Genomic DNA, 12,783 nt, shown 5'->3' with positions numbered 1-12,783 from the left:
TACCTAGACAGGATACCTTCATCACGGAACGTTTAAAACCACGCAAAGTGAGTGGTTAACTGTAAGGTAGATTGAAACAGACGATAAACGAAATTGAAACACATCAACTGTGCAAAAAGGTTGGAAAAACTTTTTCAATTTTGGCACTTTTATAGTACACAAAAAATCTCGGCACCCTTGAGCGTTAAAAATGGCACCCTAGAAAGTGCCGCGGAACCCCGGTTGAAAACCACTGCCTTAAGCTTTAAACCGGTTTCTTTCAGTCGCGAGATTATCGAGTCCAACGCGGAATCAATGAAGAAAATGGAGGAGGTTGCTCTCGTGACGTCACTCCGGAACCTCCTGCTCCCGCGTCTTGCCGGCAAGGAGGAACGCAACCTCCTCTGCCTCTTCGTGTCCGACCTCTTCCCGTCGGCGGAGGAGGAGGTGGACTTCATGCTGGATGATGAGGATCGGGCGAGGACGCAGGAGCAGCATCATCAGGAGGATCACTTCCCTTCAGTGGAAGGAGGGATGAACCTGGAGGTAAACGATAGATGGTTGACTTTTTGAACACATTGAAAGGAATATTTTCCTCTTGGCTTTGAAAAGTAGTAGAAGCAATTATATGGCTTTGTTTATATGGATAATATTTGTTAAGCTGTGTCTTGTAAAAAAAAAGTAAATTTAGCCTTTTGGGGCTACTATTTTGGGCGGGAGAATATTTGTTAGCCTATGTCTTTAAAACAAGTAAATTTAGTCTTTTGGGCTATTATTTTTGGCGAGATAACATTTGTTAACCTGTGTCTTTCAATATAGATATACAATAGCTTATTTATGCTGTTTAACACGTGTTTTTGCCGTCCACTGCAGACCACAGTGTTTTGCTGAAGTCAATTTTGATATATACCTTAAGAATTGTAACTTAGAAGATATACAGCACTATTATATGCACCTTTTTGCACTTTGTTTTCATTCAAATCACTATCTATTTGGAAAAATATTGACATTTTAGGAAAATGTTGATGTGGAAGCTTCCATAAACATTCCACCTTCCCTCTTTAGTTTTTGAAGCTTGACCTAAAAATTGCTCCTGTAATTCAAACGAATATTTAACCTGTTTATTATTTTTTGTCGTGTTGTACCACAAGTAAACGCCTTTAGGATTAAGGCCTCGCAGCTAAGGGAAAATTAAGTTCTTCAACTTTTGCTTTAACGCGTTAAAAGTCAATCTAAGTTAGTTCCATTTTTCAAAGGTTTCCATTCCTGACCACCGACTCGAGTCGGATTCGCGGCCGTTTGAAGCCAAACAATCCGAGCACGAGCCAATCAGCGACGTCGAGGCTGCCGTCGCCGTGGCAACAGCCGAATGCGGCCTTAGTCCCGCAGCAGCCTTCCAGTCCAAAGCAGCTCAGCTAACCGAGGTGGTTACTTGGTTGAATAACGTTTTACAACACATTTGTTTTATTTTAGAGTCTGAAGTCGAAGCCCCTAAAGTCGAAGCCCCTTGCCTCATGAATAGGCATCATTAGTTTCTTATTCAAATAGAAAAGGATTTCCTATTGGAATTTTCTTTAGGAAACTGTTGATGTATATTCATAAGGCGAAATATATATATATATATATATATATCTTTAAATTTTATTATTTTATGATTTTTACCTGTTTTTATAAACGGTCTTAACATTACCTGATACGAAAGCAAAAATCTTTCATTTCCATTTTATTGTCTGCGGGAGATTCTTTACTGCCAAAATATTCGAGAGATTGTTATGGCATTACTTACTAACGTGTTTTTAGTGTTGATTGGGTTTGCTTTCAAATTTTTTTAGAAATGTTGATAAGTAAGAACGAGTCTTCGTGTGCAAAATTGCATCGACAACATGTATTTTCGATTGATCATTACTTCTCACATAATTTTTTTGTGTGTACAGTTGCGCAACAAAATGCCCTGAGTCGAAAAAAACCTGGTGCCTTTTAAATTATAAAACGTTTTGTCTTTTCAATTAGGTTTCGAGTTTTTTCATGTGGGAACGAAATACAAAACTTTTTTTGCCGAAGTCGTTCAGGCAATAATAGTGAAAATTCTTCAGAACCAAGAATACGATAAATACAATCCGCTAGAAACGCACACTGTCTCCTAACCTTTTAAAAAAGTTACATTTTGAGAAGTTTATTTGAGTTTATACAACAGCATTTTTTTTTAAATATAACTTCATATATCATTTGTTTTACGTTACGAGTTTTTCTCAAACAACTTGTAACTATAGGAACTGACGATGCCAGTATAGGCGAAATTTATATTTCTTTAACAAAATGTCAATGTTGGATTCCATAAAGATACGCCAGTTTATAGAGTTTTTTTTCAAGTATAGTTGTCTTTCAGCTGGCGGAATCGATGCGTTCTGTTGTGGTTTGCGGCGAAGCAGGTTGCGGCAAGTCGCGATGCATTGACGTTTACGCCGAGACCCAGAAGCAGCTCGGATTCCGAGTCACAACCAAGAAGGTGGGTCCTCTATCTTCACTAGTTTCAGACATCTTCTACTTATTATCACCCCCTGTATTCTTATGGGGCTTCGTGTATTTTTGTAACCCATTTTGCCTGGGCTCAACTACTACCCAGAAGGTGGGTCTGCTATTTTCACTTAGCAAAAGTGTCAGTTAACCTTTAATATACACATCAAGTCAATACAAAAATTGAAGATTTTTACTTTTAAAATTTATTGAAATAATTATCTTTTTTGACGCTATAAAAAAGTTTCAAAAAATATTTATGATGATATTATTTTTAAAGTAATAGCAACGCAAATAACAAATTGTGGCATAACAGAGAACAGAGTCGTAAAAAAAATATGAAAGCCCGTACAGAAGTAGGTATCATTTTGAACGTATCGAATAACTCTTTATTACTATGTTGAAAATGAGTAAAGAGTTATTCGAAACGTTCAAAATGCAACCTACTTCTGTATGGGTTTTGATATTCTTATTACGTCTTACTACCACCTTCAATCATTATGCTCCAGAGAACAGAGTGTTTGTGCAAAGTGCTTTTCATAGCACAGATGAGGTTGAAAAGTGCCTCTTGCACTTGCTGTAAATTCCGTCAAAAATCAACGTAACGTTTAAATCATTGCCTTGATGCAAACATGTATCGCATCGCATTTCAGGTTTTCAAAAGCTTCTCAAGATATCAACACAATTTGTCTTTATATAATGCCACCTGACTCTATTTAGAATTAGACATATATGGCCATTTACAAAGATTGTTTACAACACGGCTCGAAACCATGACCTTGACGCAAATATGTGCCTCATCGCATTTCAGGTTTATGAAAGCTTGTTGAGATATCAATACAATTCGTCTTTATTTCGTGCCACCTGACTCTATTTAGAATTAGACAAATGCGGCCATTTACAAAGATTGTTTACAACATGGCTCTCAACCATTGACTTGACGCCAACATGTGCCTCATCGTATTTCAGGTTTTTGTAAATGCGGTCGACTCGCGTCGCAAGCTGTTCGGATACTTCGAGGGCGAACATCGCGAGTGGAGGGACGGACTCATACAGCAGATGATCAGACCTCACTGCCTCAAGCAGGACAACATTGACCAACCCGAGGTAAACACCTTGGAATTCTGTAAATTCTGAACAACATTGAGTTGCTTTTTTTTTCTGGTCATGCAAAACCACATATAGTTGCTATTTTAGGATTTATATTTTGCAAAGTAAATAGACTAAAAATGAATTTCGAAACCAAAAAGGTGGAGTAAATCGACATCATCTTGATAAAGACGTTGGTTAGAGCATTTTTATTTTATGTTTTGATTCGTTTTACTTTGCGTGGTTTTGAACGTCCCTTGATGAATGCATCTTAGGTAGGTAGCCTAAATGCCGGCTAAAACAAATAATTCCCGGATGAACTTCTTTTCAGTATACCGTATTAAATCATTTTGTCTCTGTTCTGCAGATTCATTTATAACAGTAATTTTCAACCGTGTGTATTGTACACCCCAGAGTGTACCAGAATGAATTGTTAAAGGGTGTACACTGTACACACAATAATGGGATATACCGGGGTGTACACGATTCCGCATTACAATAAGCTCAATATCATATTATCAGGTTTATTACCAGACTGACTAGAGTGTACATTACCTATTACCTGTTACAACATGTATTTAAACGTACGTAGCTTGTAACATACTATATTCGATTCCTAACATCGCAACCAAATATTTCTTCTAATAATCGTTGTTTTGAAGTACTAACTAGTTGTTCATAACGGTTAGAAGTTCTTTTTGCACTACCAGGTGTATGTTTCTGTAAGTTAAGTGTATTGCGTGGACTGGGGTGTACGTTTTTCAGTAAACGTAAAAGTATTTACTGTTCAAAAAAAGGTTGACAAGCAACAACCCATGACCTTACATTATCGCCTGCTTAGAATGCTTTCTACGAGGTCAATCTCTTTCCTCACACAGTTGCTGGTCAAGCCCAACGTCCTCCTCCTGCACGTGGATGGTTGGATGCAAGCGGAGGACGCGGACATCTTCCTCCAGCTCCTCAGATCCGAACCCGGAGCCACGGCGTCCGCGGGTCCCACCTCCGGCAATGTTGGAAGCTCCTCTTGGCTCTCTCTTCCCAACAACGAGCGCGTGAATCTTCCTCTTGATCTGAGGGTCATTTGGGAGGTGGAGGACCTTTCGTGTCTTGCTCCCAACATCCTTTCGCAGCTTGGAGTCCTGGGATTCAGCGGCAACGGTGATTCTGCTTTTTAATTTGATTTAAAGTTTATGTTTGTCGTTTAAGACATCTTCTACTTATCAGAGTTAGATCAATTATAATTTGTAATTGTAATTGATGTAATTAATTACAGTTTTTAATGTGATTGAAATGTAATTGAGGGATTTTCTTTCTGTGTAACTCTAATTGTAATTGTAATTTGCTAAAATTTTGGCTCAACCCATTAATAAACTGTTTTACATATTTCAGCAGCAATGAAAAACTTAAAAAATTACAAATTTGTAATTGTAATTCATGTAATTATTATCAGTTTTTAATGTTCAAAATGTGCAAATTTATGCATTCAATTTTTCCAAAAAGACTCAAAATCCGCAAAATTTATATATTCAATTTTTCAAAAAAAGTTTTTTTATTCTTATACGCAAAACGCGCAAATTTATATATTATGTAAATTTTCCCAAAAAAGACAGTAGCCGTCAAAACGCGCCTTTTCATAATACAGAGATCTCGCCGCAGCTTCACATCAACCACTGGCTGCGTTCATTCCCCGACGCTCACCGCTTAGTGACGCGCGACATCGTTATGCGTTACGTCACGCGGCTGCTCGGCCACTTCGCCGCCTCCACCACGCCGTCACACCTCATTGCCGATGACGTCAACGGGCCGCGATTACGTCAGACCGTGCGCGTCACGCCGCTTGCCATGACCGGCACCTTCTGTAAGCTGGTCGACTGTCTGCTGCACTCAGACTGTACAGCAGTGGAGCGCGAACGTTATGTCGCCTACGCGGCCTTCTGGGCCTTTGGCGGAACCCTGGACGCCGACTCGAGGGAGGCCTTCGCCGCCTGGTGGTCCAAAACCTGGCCAGGGTCGTTCCCGAGCGGCCTGGGCGACCCTTGGCGCCAGTTCGTCGACTCTGAAAGCCGCAATTTCGCGCGTTGGGATGACCACTTGCCGCAGTTCTCGGGCGCCGACGGTTCCAGCAGCGCGTTCGTCCACACGCCCGACGCCAGTCAGTTGGCCCACTTGGTTGGAGCCCTCATGGACGCCGGACACGCCGCAATGCTGGCCGGGCCATTAGGCTGCGGCAAGAGCGCCATCATGCGGGAGCGCGTCAACAACGTGAGCAGCGGTGAGGTGGCGGAGGTGCTCAGTTTGTTTGTTCACTGCAACCGGCTTACTGAGGCTGGTAACCTGTGGGCGCGAGTCTCTGAGCACCTGGAGTGGAAGCATGGAAGCACGTTTACGCCGCGTGGCAACAAGAAGCTCCTCTGCATGGTCGATGACCTCAACCTAGCGCGGCCCATCGGTGAGTTATTTAGATTTACTTTGGAGCGTAATGGTTGGAGGTTGTAGTAAAGCGTAGTGGGAATATCAAAGCTTATACTGAAGTAGGTTGCATTTTGAACGTTTTTGAGTATTTCTTTATTCATGTTCAGCATTTAGATTTGAATCGATAAAATATAATTTTTAGTTTTCAAAGTAAGTCTCAACTTTCGGGGAAAGAAAAGGATCGAGTAACTTTCAATATTTTCACGACAATTTTGCAGTCTAAGCTGGATAGCTGTATAAGGTAATTCAAGTCACGTAAAAGGTTAATAAGTTTACCTTATTCATTTCCAGGCGGTGATATAAGCAGTCTGCAGTCTGCGTGCGAACTTATTCGTCAACATCTTGACATTGGAGGTGTCGTCAATCCCAACACCTACAAGTGGCAGCAGGTAGGCGCTTTATTTTCAAACTTTTCAGCCCTAATGTCGTGAATAGTTTATGCAGAAGCTATCAGTGTTGTAATGACTTAAGTCAATGACTTGACTTATGTGCACTTAAGTCACTGGTTTTAAATGACTTGACTTGACTTGAGTCTTTTGGGCAAAATGACTTGACTTGACTTAAGTCTTTTGAACAAATGACTTGGGTTGAAATAAAGAATTTCTTTGAGTATTTTTTTAAAAAAATTCAGCTATTTATCCAAATTTTGGGACAAAAACAAATTGCTTGCTATATGTTCCGTTTTCGTTAGTTTTTTTAGTTCAATTATTGTTCATAATCATGCTAGTTTAAAAATTCTAATAGTTTTTAACGCTTTATTTTTACGACAAGGACATGACTTGAAGTTGACTTGATCTAATTATGACTTGACTGGGACTTGACTTGCGCAACTGATGACTTGGACTGGGACTTGACTTGTTTTTTATTCGAAAAGACTTGACTTGGACTTAAGTTATTTTACAAATAACTTGACTGGGACTTAAGCTATTTTACAAATAACTTGACTGGGACTTAAGTCATTTTAAAATGACTTGTTTACAACACTGGAAGCTATTGTAGCTGGATAATGAATCGGAAAACCAAAAAGGTCGAGTAGATCTTCAGTTAATGATAAATGTAGTTGTTGTAGTTTTTATTTACGAGCAATATTTTAAACAAAATTACATTATGCACGGATATCGAAAACTGGGTTTAGTTCAAAAAGCACGAAAATGTAGTTGTTAACTCTTCTAAATAGACGGCACATTAAGTATCTAAATGTTGAGCATCAGCATTTATTGCTTTTCAAAATTTCGAACTAAACCCTATAAAACATAATATAGATTAAAATGAATCTTATTAAAGTTCCTTATAAATTGTATAGCAGGTCATTTTGTACGTCAAAAAACTCTTTATTAGGCTTGTCCAGACAACAATTTGTCATTTTAGTGTTCCGCTTGTGTGCGACAGCTACTGTAATGACGTAACACATATTCGACGCGATCGACGGGTTGGCTACACCTGTTGCATAGCTACAATCTGCTAATTATTTCAACTTCAGGTGACGAACACTGCTTATGTCACCACCATCAACCCCCGTCCGTCTGCTTGCTCCAACCCCGTGAGTCAGCGCATGAGTCGACACTTTTCGGTCTTTTCCTGTCCCTACCCATCCGTCGAAACGCAGCATTCCATTTTCAGGTGATTGGAGGACCCTACGATATTTTGTAGCATATTAAAAACTGCGTAACAAGTCTCGGTCTGATTAAACTGACTGCCTTACCCATGATCTTTCGTTTCGATTTTTAGCAAAAAAGTTAACATTTGTTCTTCCTTATGGTAACTTAATTCGCATCTATTGTGTTGTTGAGAAATGTTGTCCCTGGTTAATTTTTTTGAAAAATATCGGCGAATATGAAGCTTAAACTTCTGTGGTTTACGTTACATTATCCATTAATCTCCTGCTTAAACCACCTTGTATTAAATCGGAGTTCTTAGCTCACAACCGCTAAGATGAACTAAGCAAACCGGATTGGTTTACTACAAAATATTTATTATCACTAGGGCGATTATTTTTTTGACCTAAAAATATAAACTTTGACAAATTTTGACCTGATGGGATTATATTGATTTAAACAACATATTGTTCTATGACAGTGGTCGGCAAACTGTGGGCCGCAGAGCCATTTTTATTGGGCCGCGAGGTACTTTTTGAATAGCTTAGTGTTATCATGTAGGCGGTGTGATAGTTGTGGGCGGTGTGATAGTCGTACAGTCATTGCACTATTTTAAAGTTGGTGTGGCATAGAATTTTTAAATTGGCTCAGCTTTTAAAGGCCCACGTGCCAAATGTGGTCCTGAGAGACGAACTATATTTTTTGCAACTTTAACTATATATAAACGAAATAATTTTCGCGCTTCGCGCGTATAACCTTTCTCTTTTAGTATGTTTGACATTATGACATGGCACTGTTTCGGGCATCAAGGCGCCGTGTAATATATAACCTTCAAATTAAATATCCCGAATCCGCAACGGTTTCGTAGTGGTTTACGTAGTGGGCCTTCAGTAGCTTTAAAAAGAGTACTTTGGGCCGCAACAAAAAAAGTTTGCCGACCACTGTTCTATGAAGTAACGCATTAGTGTCTTGGCTTGGTTAAACACTCGTTTAAGTTGTTTTACTGACTACCCGTCGAACATAAATCGGTTGTTTTTTCCGATTTATGCCAACTCTTGGAAATGCCTAATTGATATTTTTGTCATACTAAAAGACAAACAACTATACAATTGCCAACGGAAAACAAAACGCTTGCTACTTTAGAAAACTGTTGTGTAAAACTAAATTTTTACGAAATTTTACCTGAATGACACTTTAAAAAAGCTAAATACATTTTTGTTTAGTTTATATACGATTTTTCTACATGTTAAATTGTTTTGAATTTAAATAATAATTTTGACAAATTTTGACTTTTTTTTACTCAAAAAATAGAATTTTGAAAAATAACCGCCCTTATTATCATCCGTATGTTTTTTGCGAAAGGGCAATGGAGTTTATATTAAACATACCAACATACTTTACATTGCAAACCAACAAACTTTACATTGCTTTTTGTTTAGCACACTTATCCAGAGTCGGATCCTGACCTATCATGGGGGATCCCCTTCGCTGGCTGAGCTCCAGAATGAAAAGCCGATGGAGGTTTGTTGTATTTATGCTTTAGTTGCAAAGCAGCCGCTTACCTAAGTGAATTGATCATAACATGTTCATGATAAACATTCTTTTCAATTTTAGGTAACCTTCTTGTTGTTAGCATGTCATTTATGAAACACTATTTCGGAGATACCATTACTTTAATTTAACGAATTTTATATTATATAATTACGTATATTATATTATAAGCCGATAAATGCTACCTTTGAAAGAATTATTTAAAAAATAGTTAATATTTGTGTTACGCCTTATTACTTGAAAAACACCAAAAGGTTGACATTTAAAAACACCAAAAGGTAAACATTTAAAAATTACCTAAAGCTTATCACTTAAAATACACCAAATGGTTATCACTTAAAAAACACCAAAAAGTTATCACTTAAAAAACACCAGAAGTTGACACTCACAAAACGCTAAAAAGGTTATCACTTAAAAAACACCAAAAATAAACATTTTTAAATCACCAAAAGGTTATCACTTGAAAAACACCAAAAGAGAACCAAAAAACACCAAAAGGTTGTCAGTTAAAAAACACCAAAAGTAAACATTTAAAAAACACCAAAAAATTATCACTTCAAAACACCATGAGGTTACCATAAAAGGATACCATTTATATTAAAAATTCAACAAACACCACCATTACCCTGTTGCAGGTCCTGCTATCCAAGATCACAATGGTAACGGTGGAACTGCAGGATCGACTTCGGGGAATGTACCTGACCACCCCCGAGCGGGCCCACTACAACCTGGCCCTGGGCGACCTCGAGAAGATCTTCCGGAACCTGATGACGTCACTTGCGCCCGGCTGCCACCAACGCGACCTGCTGTTGCTATGGCGACACGAGTGCGATTGGATGTACCGCAAACGCATGGTAGCTTTTTGAAATTTGTTTTTTGTTGGATTCTTTTTAGTGATTCGGGGTAAACTTTATTTCTGTTCAAATTGGAAAGCAATATATTCACTAGGTCTCGATTAAATTTTTATCGTATTTGTTTATAGGTGATATTTAAGATTGGCATTTTATGTCGAATTTATTGAAATAATAGATGGGTTTCATATTAAATAGCAAAACTTTTGTTTAAAGAAATGTTACTGTCTTTGGTTATAACTAAGATTATCGTTGTTCGTTAGCGAAAAACTATCTATTCAGCTTTATTGTGATCGCCATGTTATTCTTTGTATAGGGCCTAATAATTCGAAACTTCAATATTAAATTACATAAAAAGTGCGTTAAACACGTGATGTTCAGCAAATTAAATTTTGAATGGCTGAGACAATATAATGTAATAACCAGCATGTTTAGTCGATGAAAGAATTTCCTTACATGAAGCCCGGTAGTTAATTAAGTCAGGTTGAAAAACTTTGTTTGAAACCAACAACTTTGCTTTACAGATTTCTACCGTGGATTGCGAGCGCTACCAGCAAGCGTTGGACACTTCGATGAGAAAACACCTCACAGACAACAAGTACTTGCGCCTCCTGCTGGCCCCTAAACAACCACTGTTTAGCAGCGTGAGGGAGCTAGAGAGTGGGATGATTACTGCCGGAAGGTAGGGTTCAATGCAGTGGTTCCCAAACTTTTATTGCTTGTGACACCCAAAGAAAAAGTAAATAGATTGCAGAATTCCTACTATAATTTTCGTTGAGTAACTGACTATTAATCAAGTGGTTTACTATAAATAAACGAATCTTAAACAATACAAATAAACTCTAAGCAATGTAGGAAATATATTTTGATTTATTTTACCTTAATCGTACACAAAAAGTAAAAGGCTTTATAGCAAAAATAAAAATAATAGCAAAAATAAAATTCCTAAAAATTTCAAAATATCTCGCGGCACCCTTGAGCATTAGAAATAGCACCCAAGTGTGCCGCGGCAACCCGGTTGAGAACCGCTGGCTTACTGAAGCCGATGAAAATGCAAAGCATAAAACTATTTTTTTGTGGAAAAAAACAAGCAACTTTTTTCATTGTAAAGTAACAACATTGAAATGCATTCTGCACTCCTAACGTAACGAGAGAAAATTGACTTAACGCAAACTCGTAAGCTAACTTGAATTAAACAAGTGGGATTGTTTACCGTTTCTATTTCAGAGACTAACACTTGAGTGACCTGAATACAGTTTAGGAATATATTTTCTATCGTACCTGAGTGTTTTAACGACTGTCACGAAACAGGTGTTGAGGGTCGCAAAATGGCTGCCTTTCAAAGCACACAGCTAAACGAACTTTGCTATAGGATTAATATCTTGCTTTAGTGATGCCACTTTTACGCTTCGCCGTGTTAAATTTTTTTAGGTTATATATTACCAAAAGCTGTTTTGTTGTGATGACTAACCACAGGGATTTAAAATGCAATTAAATAAGTTCATCAGGTGGCACTTTATAAAAACAAATTGTATTGTATTCTCAGAAATCAGATTTCTGCTTTGACCAGAAGAAACCCGGTTATGCGAAAGCTTGTCGAGAATTCAATACAATTTGTCGTTATAATAGTGCCACCTGATTATCATAAACAAATACGCCATTTACAAAAGTTGTTAAGTTGTGATATCGACTTGTATTTGTTTTTCAGGCATTTCGGACGAAATTCCAGTTCGAAGCACGCCGCTTCGGGCGGTGGTCACGTGACCGATTATTACAAGATGGTAACCAATCAGCGCGAAGTTCACGACCTTTTGGGCGAGGCGTTAAAGGTAAAACTTACAGCTCTACAAAGATACTTTCGGCATTTTATACAGTACATGTTTGCTTTTTGTACAGAAACTGATGATGTCTATTCATATGGAGAAATATATATTTCTGTAAAATTTTAAGAAATTGTTTGGTGTTTTATAACTGTGTTCATAACAAACATGAAGATACTTTGTATTATAAAAAAATAAAAAATAGATATCGGTGACAGTTGTTTTATGACCTTTTAACTAGCGTTATATAATATAACATATGCTTTTCGCAAATGGTAAAATGATAATTAACAGACGCTTGTCCGAAATCTTTTTAGGTTGTTATTTATCACAATAACTTTTCAAGTCTCGGTAAATCTAAATCTTCCTGACACATTTATCCTTTCTGAACAATTCCATGTTTGCCTAATTTAAAAACAATTGTTTTGCACCTCCAGGAATACAACAAAGTAAACGTTCGAATGCGACTCAACTTCTATGACGACACGATCACCCTGATTTGCCGGATTGCGCGCATTCTCCAGAGCTCGCACTCGCAATCCCATTCTGTTCTCTTCGGGGAGGGTTGTCCGGCAATGGCCGCTCTCATTGTTAATATCTGTAAGTCAAGTGTTTTTTGTGTGATTGAGTGCCAAGATTAGCGTATGAGCATTGTTCTAAGTAGCTTTTAAACGGAAGCAGTGTTGTAATCATAAAGTCAATGACTTGTGCACTTAAGTGACAGTTTTAAATTGACTTAACTTGAATTAAGTCTTTTAGGCAAATCACTTGACTTCTCTTAAGTCATTGAGTCATATGACTTGGGTTAAACTAAAGTGTTTTCATTCAGATTTTTTCATTATAAAATTGAACTTTTTATCTTAAGTTTCGCATATAGAACATTTTGCTTGCAACATGTTGGGTTTTTCGATT

At 37.8% G+C, this 12,783-nt stretch overlaps 1 protein-coding gene across 1 annotated transcript in view; it reads left to right on the top strand.

Annotated features, from left to right (window-relative positions):
- Positions 1-12,783, top strand: part of LOC146166721 (uncharacterized) — a 103,316-nt gene that overhangs the window by 49,720 nt on the left and 40,813 nt on the right. The window contains exons 48-60 of the mRNA XM_083384792.1: positions 264-456; positions 1,221-1,403; positions 2,366-2,485; positions 3,463-3,600; positions 4,461-4,740; positions 5,225-6,071; positions 6,362-6,443; positions 7,535-7,674; positions 9,089-9,170; positions 9,836-10,054; positions 10,576-10,733; positions 11,760-11,880; positions 12,309-12,471. Coding sequence (XP_083240918.1) covers positions 264-456; positions 1,221-1,403; positions 2,366-2,485; positions 3,463-3,600; positions 4,461-4,740; positions 5,225-6,071; positions 6,362-6,443; positions 7,535-7,674; positions 9,089-9,170; positions 9,836-10,054; positions 10,576-10,733; positions 11,760-11,880; positions 12,309-12,471 — 2,726 coding nt within the window. The remainder of the gene's footprint in view (positions 1-263; positions 457-1,220; positions 1,404-2,365; positions 2,486-3,462; positions 3,601-4,460; positions 4,741-5,224; positions 6,072-6,361; positions 6,444-7,534; positions 7,675-9,088; positions 9,171-9,835; positions 10,055-10,575; positions 10,734-11,759; positions 11,881-12,308; positions 12,472-12,783) is intronic.

This window comes from Ascidiella aspersa, chromosome 1 (genome assembly GCF_963924565.1).
Source record: "Ascidiella aspersa chromosome 1, kaAscAspe10.2, whole genome shotgun sequence".
Lineage (NCBI taxonomy): Eukaryota > Metazoa > Chordata > Ascidiacea > Phlebobranchia > Ascidiidae > Ascidiella > Ascidiella aspersa.
The sequence above is the reverse complement of the archived record's forward strand: the minus strand, read 5'-3'. Positions and strand labels throughout refer to the sequence as shown.